Source organism: Alligator sinensis, unplaced genomic scaffold (assembly GCF_000455745.1).
Source record: "Alligator sinensis unplaced genomic scaffold, ASM45574v1 scaffold658_1, whole genome shotgun sequence".
Classification (NCBI taxonomy): domain Eukaryota; kingdom Metazoa; phylum Chordata; order Crocodylia; family Alligatoridae; genus Alligator; species Alligator sinensis.
Window position 1 is genome coordinate 2,104,404 of NW_005842109.1, and position 15,309 is coordinate 2,119,712.

Sequence of the window (15,309 nt, forward strand, 5' to 3'; positions counted from 1 at the left end):
GGGGGGGGACGGGGCAGGGAGGGGGATGGGACACGGACCTAAAAAGTTTTAAAACAGCATATAAGCCTGTGAGTACTTAAACTGTCAGCCTGTCTCTCGCCAGAGAGCAGCATCTGAAAGGCACTGACTCCGACTGCTTCCTAGCTGCTACTGTCTAGCTAGGGAGTGTCATCTACTTGCAAAGGATTGGATAGGATACAATACTAGTATTGTTATCCCTACATCATTTCTTTTTTTCCCCCCTATATCCATTCCTTTTGAAATTTTTTTTTTTTTTTTTTTTTTTTTAAACGTGAAGAAAAAGAAATCTGTGTTTCGCCTGACAATAATCTCTGGCACTATTCAGGAAAGCACAGCATAGATCAGATAGATTACATACAGATACCTACATACACACACCACACACAGTCAGGCACCTTTTCCATCACAGGAAAACATGAATTGTGCTGGAAAGGCCAGTGCTGCCAAGTCTAGGAGGGGAGTAAGAGGGGGCAGAGAGAGAGGTGTCAGTTCCCTGTCGCCCAAGCTGAGAGAGAGCCTTTTTTCAACCAGCCATGAGGCTTCTGCTGGTACTGGGAGCAAGGAGGTCGCAGCAGTGCCTGCAGCTGCACCCGCTCTGACACTAACAGTAAACCCCAGCACCAGCAGCATGACAACAAGCAGCACCAGCAGCACAGTCTCCACCCCAACTACAGGTCCCAGTATGAGCCTCCCACTCCCAGTGTTAGAGGAGCTCAATCTTGAAGTAGGGGACCTCAGCTTGATAGCACAAGAAATTCTGGGGCAGGAGGGGGGAAGCAGAGTTTGTGCTCCACACCTCTCAGAGTTCCCCTAGAGCCAGGTCCCTTTCCCCAGAAGGGACTGCAGAGAAGGCTGTGGGGGCAGCTGGCTCGGCTCCTGTTGTTGTACCTCTGCCTGCTGAGGAGAGGGATAAGACAGGAGCCCCACCCGCATCCCAAAAGCGAGGGGGTAGTGTGCTCTGGGATCATTTTGAGGTAGCAGATGATCCCACATATGCTACCTGCCTGCACTGCTGAGCCAGAACCAGGCAAGGGAGCAAAACGCATAAGCACCAAAGGGATGCTGGTGCATCTCCCACAGGCACCACCCCTTTGCCCTTGCTCCTCCTCAGCCTGGCACCAGTGGAAGCATGCCCAACCTCCTAGGTACATAAATTCATGGACTCAATATAGACACTGGAATTCTGACACACTACAACCTGCCAAACATCTGACTCTCCAGGCACCTCTCCACTTCTACCTGCACTGGTACATCCCCCTTCCTCCCACACCCCAGCCTGTCCCTCACCTCATGACACCTCCATTTCCATTTTCAGTGACTGGCTTTCTTGCCTGCATTGCATGCCAGCCTCTGACTTCTTTACTATTCCTTCCATCCAGGAAGAGCAAACACCAACTGCAGATGCTTCCTCAGCCTGACAAAGGGTATTTATACATGAAAGCTTGCTAAAAAGAATGTTTCCAACTATCCAAGTTGGTCTAATGAAAGATATCAGATTTACCCAAAGAACCTTGTCTGCTAAAGACATACAGCAACACACAAACTAAGGGTGAAATCCTGGTTCCACTGAAATCAATGACAAACTCACTGGTCTCAACACCACCAGGATTTCCACCTGAACAACTTGTTCAGCATATTCATTAGTTTCTTTGGTCTCCTTTTTGCCCCCCAGGCCTGGTTCCAGAGCTGTCCCTAGGGGTGTGCAGGGCCCAGGGCATATCAACCTGTCGGGGGCCTGGGCAGGGTGGCGAGCACCTCCACCCGGCAAAGCGGGTGGGGGCGGAGGGTGGCAAGCAGCTGAAGCTGGCAGCGCATGGTGGCAATGGCGGGGCTCATGCGGCACTGACCGCAGGGCCCAGAGCAGTCGCCCCGATTCACTCCCCCACAAGGGATGGCCCTGCCTGGTTCCCTTTAGATATACAAGATGTCTCTCTCTTTCCACATACAGTTCTAAATTAAAATTCATTCTACTGATAAGTAGGCTTAATCATTACACAGCTGTAAGCTTATTCATAGAACTCATTTTTTTAACAAGACTCAGAGCCATTTGGACACGTCTCTCCTAAAAAATAGAAAACTTGGAATGTTGCACCCAAAGTTCTCCTATGTGATTTGCTACTCAGAAATACAAAAACCCTCCCACTTAGCGCTCTTAATTGGTTCCCAAAAAAACGAGCGTTAAGCAGAAGAGCATTAAGCAAAACCTGCTGCCAGCTGTACAATGCCTGTGAGCATTATAATGAAACTCACCGAGCACTACGTGGAATCGGGTATCAATGTAAAACGAGCATTATAGTGAAATAGCACGAAGCAAAACAGCGTTGAGCGGGAGTTGCCTGTATTTATCTTATTGTTTAGCATTGTTTAGTCTATTGTGGTAGCATCTAAAGTCCTTGACTACATTGGGCCCTCATTGTACTAGGTCCTGTACAACCATAAGATACCAAAGCTAATTTCATCTGCAGTCCCTCTTGGGTTTCCTGCTTGCATCAGGTAGGAGGCACACAAGATACTATTAACAGGGACAAAGTTATTTAATAGATACTGACAGCATGGAAACAGCTCTCTCAAACCACAACACCCTACCAAGGAAAAAGATAGAGGCAACCTCTTGACAATGGAAACTCAGATGAACATGTGTGACAGTACTGTCAACACAGCGTGAACTATTTACAAATCCAACTTTTTTCATTTTAGTATGTGTATAAAGCAAAGAAAACTGTATTTACCAACTGCAGGTGCTTCCTCAGCCTGATGAAGGGTTTTCAATGCAAATGCTTGCTATGATATACTTATACAACTATTCAGTTGGTCTACTAAAAGATACTAGATTGACCCAAAGAACCCTGTCTGCCGGTGCCATGTCTTTAGACCAACACCCCTAGTACCTGACCCCAGTCAGCTGACCAGGAGGTGGCAGGGCCCTGGGCACATTTAAGCCCCAGGGCTGGGGCTGGTAGGGAGAGTTCTCTGGCAGCTACTGAAGAAGCTCCTGCAGGAAAGGAAAGAAGGCTCTGTGACAGTTTGGCTGCCTGAGATGCTAGTGCTACTGTGCTGCTTACCAATTGTTATTTAAAGTGGTGGCGCAGACTGAGGCTGCAGGGGAGAAGACCTCATTGGGGCACACTACCGTGTCATGTAGATGCCCCAACACCAGTGAGGGCACAGCAACAGGTGCACAGAGAGCCCAGCGACAACAGAAGGTAGAGTGAGACTGAGACCTCATTACAGGGATGATATTGATATACTATCTGCGAGGCACGGGGCATGGTAAGGGATGGTTGGAGCCATGCATCTAGCCCACAGGGCTTAGGGTGTCCCCTTGAGGCACCTACTTAGAGCGGGTCCCAGCAAGGGGTCCAAGAACCTACAAGACTTAGTGGGACCGTGACGGAGCTGAAGCTCAAGGGCAACCTCCCGATCTATTATCTTTTCCAACAAGACATGGCAGCAGGTGAGAAGAGGTACCCACAGGGCAGAGCTGGCACTGTCACAGGGCCCTAGGGGTATCATGGCCATTTCTAGGAAACCTACTGTGACAAAGTACAGTTTCCCAGAAACCCCTGCTCCTTGAAACTTGGCAGGCTTCCTGCCCTCAGAAGGGGCTACTATTCCTGCAATTTTCATCAGAATTAGGCAAGAAACGACAAAAGTATAGGCCTTTGGCATTTTAGTCATTCCCCATTATAGCCTATGGCCAAGACACTGCAAGTGTTGAAACTGGAAAGAGTTTCAGCCGAAACAAAATGAAACAGCAATTCAAAACACTGAAATGAATTGCTGTCCCATCAAAATGCCAAATCCGAAACCAAAACAAAACGGGTGTTTCGCACAGCCCTACTAGCCAGTACCCATCTCTGCTCCAGGAGGTTGATACTCTCCCTGCTCTCTCCCTCTGTCCCTGTCCCCTCATCAAGTTTACCCGTTTTAAATCACAGTTCCCAACAAGAATTGGCAACAACTGGAAACAGCAGTTGTCTCCAACCCTATGGGTACTGTTAGGGAATAAGGCCCACCAACTGACTTGAGTTTGACACAAGCCATTTGAAAACTCACAGCAACTTAATAGCAAGTAAATATGCAATCAAAACAAACACACCCATAGATATCCATTCTCTGCCACCCCAACACCAAATGTATCTGTTGAAACAGACAACATCTGTTGAACAAAATGAAAGCGTGGTCCACCAGCAGCAACTCTGGATTTCTGCAGCTGCATTCGTCTTTGTAGCTGCAATTCTCTGCTTCAACGGCTCATGCTGATTGATGCAAACCCCAGGAGGAGCTCAGTGTGTCCTACAATACTCTGGTTATGAAATTTAATGTTTCAACATAGCTATATAACTTCTATCTGACAAAGAGTTACATCTTAACTGTAATAACAAAGAGTGATACATTGGGGGAAGAAAACACAAAAGAAATAAAGGTCACGGGCAACATCCTGCTGATTCCCTATTTCAGAGCAAAGTTTAAGAGGTATACTGCTCTGACACCTACAAAGGGCAAAAATAATTCAGTTAAACTCAGGCTCTGTAGTCATCCTCCCTTTTTCTCAGTATTCATTCAATAAGGGTTACGTCATTCAGCTGATCGCATTTTACTAGCTCATAATTCAAATTGATTTAGAAGGAAAATAAGTAACTAAGAAGGAGTTAGATAGTAAAGTAAAACAACAGGATTTAAAGCGACTTATACAAGTAAAAAAGTAACTAAAAATATTGTATACAATTAGTTTTGTTAAACTGTCCTTTATGGGAGCAAGTAAATATCAATAGTTCAACATGTACTCTGAATCTCACACCTCATTTATTCTTGCCTGTATTCCATGGCGTCTCTCAAGCCCTCCCCAAACCTCCCTTTTCTATCACATGACACCACTCACAGAAAACCACCGCTTACTTTTCCCCACCATTTACACACCATCCCTTTTCTTTATCTTGGCAACATGCTCCACAGTGAGATTCATTCATTTATTTCCTCTTTTCCACTATGCCCCAGAAAGGATCATAGGAAACTAGCTCTGAAAGGAAATTCATGAGGTTATCTAGTACAAATACCCCTGATCAAGGCAGGATTATCCTTGACTAAACCATCCCAGGCATGTGCCTGTCTATCCTGCTCTTGAAAAGTTGCAAGGATGGAGGTTGTGTCCATTTCCACAATTTCTCCATGTAACCTGTTCCAATGTTTGATCACCCTCACAGTCCTAATATCCTACCTAAGTTTCCCTTGCTGAAACTTGAGGCTATAGCTCTTTGTCCTGTCCCTTAGAGCCACAAGGAAAAGTCTATCTCCACCCTGTCTGTAACTGCCCTTCAGGTATTTGAAGACTGTTATCAAATCCCCCTTCGGTCTTCTCTTCTCCAGACTTAAAAGCAAAGTCTGCAAGAACTAGGGTTATTAAGTCATGCTTCCCAGGTCTCTAATCATTTTGGTTGCTCTGTGCAAGTCTCTTTCCAAACTATCCACATTCTTCTTGAAGCAAGGGGCCCAAAACTGGATGCAGTACTCCAGGTGAGGCCTCACCAATGCTAGAAAGAACAGAAGAATCACTTGCCTTGAGTTGCAAGTGATGCTGTTGTTGATACAATACAGTGTATTATTGGGGTTTTTTTTGCAACAAAAGCACACTGTTAGCTTCTATTCAGCTTATGGTCTACCATAACCCACAGGTCCTACTCCGCAGTATTGTCCCAAGTGCAGAACTTTACACTTGTCCTTGTTGAATCTCATCTGGCTGATTGTAGACCATTTCTCCAGTGTATTCAGGTCATTCTGGATCCTACCTCTACCCTCCTCATCTGATGCCAAGGCTTCATACCAATTCTCCAGCTGGACAACTGTAGATCCAGAATCACAGCTGTCTGTTGCCAGAGGTGACAAGTTGCCAGCTTTCCCCTTCCAGAGTAAATGCATCTTCTGTGCCTTCCAAAACCTTCTTTGGTTGTCTTCTACAATCCTGGAGGTCTCTTTGTGCATAAAGCTGATGATGGCCTCATGCTCACAGACACTTCTACGCTTGAGTGCCTCTCACAATGAAAGCACTCCCCCACCTGGTTGTCCTGGGCAGGGACATGCCAGCTGAAGTCCCTGCAAAGCCAGACCAGAACCTGGGTGGAAGGCTCAGTGGTCAGTGGCTATGTCTGGACAGAGCCTGCACATGTACAGGCAGCAAAAGTGCTGGTAGTAGCAGGGGCTTTGGCACTGTGATGTTTCCAGACACTCTACTGACTCTTCCGCTAGCTCCTTCTTCCTCTTCTGCTGCTACTTTCTGGAAAAAGAAAAATCCCTCTTCGTTCCTCACTTCCTTCATTGTAAGCTTGCTAAGTGGAAGTAAGGGTAAGAAAGCGTGCCAGGGAAGACTCCCCAGAGAACTCCACTCTCAAACTCCCATTTGCTGGCCTGTTCACTGGTCCTGTACCACTAATCTGGCAAGCCTAGCCTTTCTGCTTAGATAAACCCCATCTCTTTGTTCACACTACAATCAGCCCACTCTTCTAAACAAGCCTACAAACTGGCACCCAAACTAAAGCTACAACACCAAGCCCAAACCAGACAGGCCCTCCTACTCAGCAACACTCAAAAACCCACTCCCCACACAGCCGTGGCTTCCAGCTCCTGTCCCAAGTAGGACTCCCACTCAAATTCCCGTTCGTTAGTCCTGTGCTGCTGTGATCTCTGGTGCTGCTTCTGAGGAAGGGTAAGAGGGTATATCTTGTCTTTCAGGATACTTCAGCTTCTGCTTTGGGAGCAGACAGACACTTACTTCTCTCTTCCTTCTCCTGGTCTCTGAATAATTTGGTTTTTTAGGGAAAATACAGTGGTGAATTTTTAATCTTAATGCTTAATATATGATGCCAATGTAATCTCCACAAGCTATTTGATTTCAAGTGGAAATTAGTCCATACTAATATCTATGTAGTCCCAAAAACTGGTGTTGAGGGTACCTAAAGCCTAGACCTACTAACCTTAATTGAGAGCACTGACACTAGTGGTTAAATTAGACTGACACGGAGTAGTCACAAGACCAGCGGAGGAGCTGTACTCCCCCATCCTACTTCACCTTATCTTAATCTGAAGTGACATACTAATAGCTGTTATGCAACCATGCCATATTGTCTTGGAATTTATTTTTTTAGCAGACCCCATAACAGGATTTTCCACTGCAATTTGAATTAAGTTATTTTTTACAAATGAAACTTATTCATCAGTTTATCTAAGACAAATAACCACACCAGAAACATTTTTATTTTCCCTTCCTTTTATATATTTCTCTAGAAAAGCAATTTTGCTTCTTCTAGAAGTCAGGTGAATAAGTCGGAGACATTCTGCTGAAATGATGTGCATCAAGCAATATGCATCATCAATTACACAGTTATGACTAGAGTATAAAGACAAGACAGAACCTAGATAATCTAGTAAAGAACTGTACACATCTCAAAATCAGTTTGGTTGGTGTCCATCAATGTTTTTCTGAAGTACACTGAAAATAAGTTGATACTCACTGCTCCATGAAGGCTGCCATGTTTCAGGATGATGTCCTGAGATGCTTAAACAAATTTTCTTCCCCACTTCAAACCTTCCATTGGCCTTTGTGGAAGACAGGATTGGGGAGGAAGGAGAAAAAAAACAACAACAACAAAAAAAAAACAAAAAACACACACACTTCATTCTAAAGGCTTCTTGTTAAAACTAAACTTCTACCAAAAATGTAAGGTTATAAAAAGGTCTTTTCCATAGAATAGTTTGTATACAAACTCAGAAACTCTACTGTGGCCAACCATAAAAAGCTGGATCAGTTACTAAGCCACTCTTGACGGTACATGCACAAAGCACAGGTGGCAGTTTCTTTCAGACATAAACAAAAGAAAGCACGTTGTGAATTCTGCTCTACAGGGTACAATATTTCAAATCACAAGAAGAATTTCAATACTTTATAAGCCAGGAATACTATGGAAAAATATTGTAACCAAATAATCAATTGTGTAAAAAAAAAAAAAAATCTTAAGAGTTAAATCCTTTACAACTGCATTTTGTTTCACCAAAACTTATTCTTAATATTTAATTACTCCTCCTAGCTTCTGGAAGTTGCTGTGTTACTAGGTAGAGGACTAAGCACTAAGACTGTCTTTTGTATGTTTCTACTGGGTATACCAAGTAGAAAAAAAAGCTGCTGTACCTTAAAATCATTTCCGCTTCTCTTTCAGTGATAGGAATATTAAAGTATGCTTTACAGTGCCTTTTCACTAATAAAAAATAATCTTACCTAAAGATTAACCTTCAGATCTCATTTAACCTCATTCACACATATAAACTAGATAAATCAAGCTACAGGTGAGCTACTTGTCAAAAATTAACGGTTCAAGGATTTTACGCTTAAAATCTAACTGAAACAACTATGTGGAAAGAATGATAGCAAAATACTCACTGTTAAGAGAATAATGCTTGGTGGTTTCATTGGATATTCTGGTGGTAGCACTATTCGTCCATGATATATTCCTCCATCAAAATCTGAATCTGGAGGGCCTCTAACAGTGAAATGCCATTCAAAAAGATTATCCTAAAATCAACCCCCCAAAAAATCTGTAAGTCATAGAGCACAGGATTAAACACAGACAATCACTTTCTTAAAATAAGCACCGACTGTGGACATACTGAAGAGCAAAAATGTAAACAAATCAGAACCACACTAAAGGAGGATAACAACCATAACACAGAGCAATATTACATCAGTTCTACTTAATGGACAAGTGCTGGAAATATTTCAAAAAATGCTCCCATTTCCAATTTTTCTTAACAATGTACCTGTTCTTAAAAAAGAAAAAAAAAAAAAAAAAAAAACTTTATTGGTAAAGGTTTCTGAGGATGCAATTTTCTATTAAAACCACACGCATATAAACTAGAAGAGCAGACAGCCAGCGGTCGTTATTTATGCAGATTGGAATAACATCCACAGGAGACACAGGGTGTGCCACCCCAGAAAAGCCACTAACCTTTGGCAAGGATTCTTCCCTGAAATAGAAAAGCTGAGGTTTGAGCCCCTAACCTGAGTCACATAACACTGGGATGCAAACGTGGGGCTTCTGCAGTGGCTAAGTGAATGCTTTAAAGGCTGTTCTGCTGTTGCTGCGGGCTCCAGCAGGTACTGCACGGGGCTTGCCGTGGAGCAAGTGCCTGCGGCGCTGGGAGGGGGCTGCAGCCACCCCAAAATTCACTGCAGCTCCGCTCCCAGCACTACAGCCACCAGCCACTCAGCACAGCCCCACCTCAACGCCCTGCCTCCACCCACGTGCCAGGAAAAGCCTAATTAACAGGCAGCTGGCAGCCATGGCGGTGGGAGCAGAGCGGAGCTTCAGCGAAATCTGAGGTGGCTGCAGCCCCCTCCGAGCCCTGCCCCCCACTGAGAAGAGCCCCACGCAGCACTGGCTTGAGCCCGCAGCTACAGCCTGCCTCTCCTGTCCTGTGCAGATGCAGGGTGCAAGCAGTGGCAGAAACTGCACCCCCCTCAAGCCGCAGCTTTGTCCCATGAGCCCCCTGCCCCCTCCTTCCCTCACTGTGGGAAGCACTGATCTGCCCCCCACCACATCCCTTCTCTCCCCTCTGACTTACCAGCTGCAGGCAGTTCTTCAAGCTGCTGGCTCTGCTCCTCACTACCTGCATGCTGCATGGGCATTTATTAGCCAAATTATTGGCCCTATTGGGCCGATATCTGATACAGCTAATTTTCTTTATATTGGTACCGATCTGATACTGGACCGATGTATCATTGCACCTCTAGCTCCTATGAATATACACAGAAACTAACCTCCAAAGGCTGAGCATGGTAATGATCTGTAGGATCCTTCAGTTCTGCAGCTTCTTTCATTAAACGCTTGACAGCTTTAAAAAAAGGAAATCGGACATGTTAAGGTAAGTTACAAATATGCAGAGAACTTTGTATGCATTTAGCAGGACTCATTCTGCTAACAATGTACTTCAGATTGTACAGCACTTGATCTGAACCTTCAAGAGGCCGAGAAGTGACTAACATTACTTAATTCTCCTCCAAGACGCTCACTCTAAATTGCTCAGTTCAGTCACAGGACGACAAAGTTTTTAGAAAAAGAATATGCTTCGTTGCTTCACATTTCCCAAATAAAGTACCTAAACATTAGATTTCTACAGGTAACTGATGGTAATTTATTGAATTAGGCCTTTATGTTAAGACTATGGAAAAACAAACACAAATATAATAATTCACAAGGTTTCACAATTGCTTTCAATGAACGAATAACATCAGCAACACTCTCCAACTGGCTCAGGAATCACAAGAGCAGTCAAGTGTTAACTGAAGAGCCACAACAGCATACACAGCCCTAAGTGAATTATTACAAACACATCCCAGTTCAAACGAAACAACCACTGTATGTTGCTGCCTTTTTCATTATTCCAGTGGCATTTATACACATACCTTTTCGTCCCATGATGTGCCCAAGATCCATCAGGTTGGAACAGACTCAATTAATCAAGTCTGCTCTGCATGTGAGCTGATGTGCACTGCGCTGCAGCACATGCAGTTGTATAAGCAGAAAAATGCTTGTCAGTGCGCAGAAGATGGTGGCAGTGTACTTTTGAACTAAAACACCTTCAGGTGTTTAAAGTGCGCCGCTGCCATTTTCTCAGCATTGACAAGCATTTTAAAAGTACCCGGTGCTGCGGCGCAAGCATATATACAAATGCCCATACTGACTATTCTATACTATGCTTATAAACCAGAGGTAGGCAAAATACAGTGAAGTAATTTTGCCCAGCCTGCAGCAGGTCCCTTGGCCCCACCAGGCAGTGCTGGGGCACTCCTGTCCTAGGCCAGCTTGCTCACCCTGGGATGCCTGTGAAGTAGAGGCAACGCCGAGCCCCACCAGCTCAGCACGGGGCAGAGCAGCACAGAGCAGAGTAGCGTGGGGGCAGTGGCAGCCCCAGTGAGGGCGCTATGTCTGGGGCTTGGTCTCCATGAAGACTGCATGCAGCCAGGTGGGGAGCTGCATCACGGGCCGGCCCCAGCCTTGGCTCTGGCCCCAAGCCTCACTGGCACTCCTGCTGCTGTCGCTGCCCCCACACTGCACCACTCCACCCCACACCGAGGTAAAATCCACATAAGAGGGAAAGCATTCAATGTCTGCATTGCTGATTTTTATGCTGGAAACTTTCTTCACCCATGGAGCTTGAAGTCCAGCAATAACAGCAAGTGCCAGTGCTATAAAGCCTTCTCATACTGCTACTGAGCACTTGAATCCTACCAATTGAAGGAGTCAACAACATAAATGAGTAAAGTTAAAAAAAGTGACATCAACTTTTAAAAAGCAATTTCATCCTACAACTATAGGTACTAGATTACTAAAATATTGAAGAAGTCATGCTTATTTTTTTCTGTTTACTTTATATACTGAAGAGTATGTTGTAATTTTCACTCTCTTCTGTGTTACCAATAAGTCAAGATCCCTACCTGTGTGCAGATGTCTCAGTAACAGCAGAGAGAAAAATCATTAAAGAAATTAGAAAAATGGAGTTACAATGCTACAGAAATTGTTAGGGGAAAATATAAAAGCAAAAAAACTGCTTTCAACTTATTTCAAACTTTACATGTAGATTCTAAACTGACATTAGCTTCCTAAGTTAAGAGTAACTGCTTCCAGACTGCATATACCATAGAGATGCCAGAAAGCTTGCCAGGTAAGCCAGCTGTTTCCCAGCTCCACCTCCTTACAATAACATTTCCCTTTCCTAGACTCACAGAGCTCTTATATTTATCCAAAAAGATATTCCACAGACTCCTGGGAAAGAAGGGAAAACTTCCTGTATCTTCACCACCACTCCCAACCAAGTTTGTGACCTTCCCCCGCTCCTTGGAACTACAAGGCAACAAAAGACCTTTCTAATTTCTGTAGCTGAACACTTGTAGGTTTTGAGATACTGATTGAAGACCTATTAATAATTCAGAAAAAAGGGACTGAGCTGTGGGCTGTGTTTGATACCCCTGCTTTAGCAGAGTTAGATTTAACTGCGGGGAATATAACAGTATAGCAGAGTAGTGTGTTGATATCACCCACAAAAATCTGTTTATGACAATGGTAAATTTATTTAGTACCCTTAATACCCTCATATCTAGCACATTTAACTAATAAGTACAGATTTTAATACTGTTTTGTGTATTTTGAATTATGTTTTCCAGCCAAAGATTTTTTAATCAGCTACCAAAAATGAAATGCGTTGTGTTCTAACAAGAGAGAGAAAAAGAACCTAAGTAGTTGAATAATCGCTATGCTATGCAAGCGCTTAAACACCTGGAATATGTTCCCATTAGCAAAAAGTGCCAAATTTAGCATAAAGGCTACATTTAGCTGCCAATCACCATGTTTTAATGGGTACCAACCAACAAAAATCTTTACGGAAAAAAAAACCAAGCAGCACCAATGCAAAAAGTTTAAAATCAACTATTTAAATCAAGAATGATTGCTTGCTGATTTAAGTCATTGATAAAATTAGAGACTGAAAACATTTCATGTTTTTGTAATAAATAAAGAACTGAGTTATAAAGTTTAACTCAGTTCTTTATCTTTTAAAGCACTCTTTTAAACTCAAAAGTTTTAAAAGTGTGGAGAAATCACAAGCCGGTTGAATTTAGAATTCAGTTTTGTTACAGTAGCTGTATTTTGCTATTTAATGCAGCTGTTGACCACTAGTTTCATTTTGAACCATCTTTTGTTGAACACAATTAGGATCTTGTAACAGCAGTGGGGGAAAAAATTTCCAGATTAACCACAGGTACTTGCTCTCTCCACCCAGTTACCAAGGCTGCATTATTCAGTGCAATGCCATTCTTTCCAGTGACGTGGCAAGCCATAACAAATGGGTGTGCTTGCATGCCTCATCAGTTGACATATGCAATAAACCAAACCTAAATATACTTAAGTGTGTCAGATTTCCTAAGTTGATTATTTTAAAAAGTTATCATCTTGTACTTTTGTCTGTGTGACCCTTCTACTTACAAGTTTTTTTTTTGAGAAGTCACAGCTCTAATGTATTTGTTGCTATATGAAAATATATGATATCAATGAAGATGATTAGGAGCCTGAGAGGCATGACTTACAAGTAAACACTGAAAGAACTAGTGTTGGGTTATTTAGTCTTGAGAGGAAAAAATTGAGGGGAATTTGATAACACTTCAAATACCTGAAGGGTGATGATAATAGAGCTCTGTATACATTGAAAGGAAGTGGGAGAATACTCCCAGGTTTGTTCTCATGGTAGAGAAACTTACCTAAAGCCACATACCTCATACAGACATTCAGTTTCTCCTGGGAGAGTCACTGCTCTCTTAGGAGAAACCACAAGTGTACAGATGATCAGGCTTTTCACCAAAAATAAAAAAAGGCCACTCCTGGAGAAAAATAACCTGGGAACAGCCAGGGTTAAATCACTCCCAAATGTCTGTACCTGACGGGGCTTCTTTCAAAAGAGAACAGAGTCCTCAAGTTTCAGCAAGAAAAATTTAGGTTGGAGATTAAGAGGAACTTCCTGACTGAGAGACTGGTCAAGAAATTGTGGAATCTCCATCATTGGAGGTTTTCCAGGAGCAGGTTAGACAGAAAATTAGCTGGGATGGCTTAGTCAGGGATTATCCTACCTTGAGCAGAGGACCGTACTAGATAACACTGTAAGGTCCCCTCCAGCACTCTTCTCAAATGATCAGGCATGTCTAATGTGTTTGCTATAACTATAAACTATTCCTATGTATTACTCTGAAGCTTATGCATTTGGTGAAATAAGCTTTTTTGACATGTACTTAAAAAGCAAATTAACAAGATGCATCTATTTCAGTGCAAGCATGGTACATGGGAAAGAACACATAAGAGGAAACTATTGTGTTGCTATATACAAAATGTTTTTGACAAAAGTCAAACTATGTACAGAAGCCCATGTAGTGTTAATAAATTAACAGGGAAAATAGTCAGGAAATTCTAAGCTGAGGTAAAAACTAAAAAAAAAAATTATGAAACGACTTTTCATTTTCATACATTTCAGTACTGCAAATTAAATTACTCTAAACAACTGACTGCATTCTAGTGCAGCCTGGGTCACACAAGTGAGGAACACCTATAATGTGTTCTTAGTCTATAAAGTGCAAATTGGACCAACCGGCTAGCAGCCTCTTAAGACGGGTGGGTCTTTTTTTTTTTTTTTTTTAATAGATGCAGGGCCTCCTAACTTCACATTCCCATAACCAACTACCTCTCTCTTGTTTACAACATAACATAGTTCCTTTTACTGCATGCCAGGGGGAAAGCACACCCCTCAACAAAGGTCCAGTGTTTACAGACATGAGGTCTGCTCTCTTCTTCTGAGCAAGTGTCACTGTTCATGGGGAAGGCCAGGTATGTCAACCAATTGGTCATGCCCAACTCCACTTGCACTGACAATACCACTGCGGCTTCAGACAGGAATTGGAGGAGACTGGCAACATACAAGGACCAGTGGGAGTTAACTGCAGGTCGCCAAACAGATTACACATTGCAGCCAAACGTACGATCCCTTGTTTTTAAAGTCGCGCACAATGGCTAGCAGCGGCCACAAGTGCTAGGCTCATGTCAGGGCCTTTAATGAGAACGACTGTATGCCTTCACTGATGGTGGCCTGGTTTTCTGATGGTTGCATCCCTAAAAAAATTCAGCACTCCCCCCACCTCCACTCCACATTTCCGGTCTTCATTCCACCTCACGTTTACCAACAACAGCGATCCTCCCCAAGGCACCCTCGAGCCTTTCACGGGTGCTGCAGGTGGGGGCTCTCGCGCAATGTTAGCGCTGTACACACTCGAGCGCGACTCAGCCGAGACACCCAGAGATGTCAGGTCGGGCATGAGGACGCCCTCTGCCCACGGATTCCACCAGCTGGAGAGGAACGGCTCCCGTGCCTCCGGGCAGCCGGGAAAGGAAAACCAAAGGGAAATGAAGTGCTGACGTTTCCCCGCCGGGGGTGGGGCGCCCTCAGTCTGACAGAGGCTGCCTGGGGCCTGGCCAGCTGGAGCCCCAGCGGCTTGAAGGGAGACGCCGATGGGTGCCCCGGGCTCCAGGGCAGGCCAGGGCAGCTCAGTCCCGTCCCTCCCCTGCCCGCCCCTCCCCCCGCAGATCTGAGCTTGGCCGCCCCCAGCTCCTGCCCCTGGGGGGGCAATGCCCTGCCCTGCCCTGCCTGGAAGCTGCCCCGGGCCTCGCGCAGGCGCGGACAGGGCAGGCCGGCCGGGGGTCCAGGCCG

At 44.2% G+C, this 15,309-nt stretch overlaps 1 protein-coding gene across 1 annotated transcript in view; it reads right to left on the reverse strand.

The window, feature by feature from the left end:
- UBE2J1 (ubiquitin conjugating enzyme E2 J1) overlaps window positions 1-15,309 on the reverse strand; it is a 39,608-nt gene that overhangs the window by 22,043 nt on the left and 2,256 nt on the right. Inside the window, exons 2-5 of the mRNA XM_014520357.2 lie at window positions 14,783-14,842; window positions 9,827-9,900; window positions 8,450-8,581; window positions 7,527-7,611 (exon numbers count right to left, since the gene is read on the reverse strand). Coding sequence (XP_014375843.2) covers window positions 7,527-7,611; window positions 8,450-8,581; window positions 9,827-9,900; window positions 14,783-14,842 — 351 coding nt within the window. The remainder of the gene's footprint in view (window positions 1-7,526; window positions 7,612-8,449; window positions 8,582-9,826; window positions 9,901-14,782; window positions 14,843-15,309) is intronic.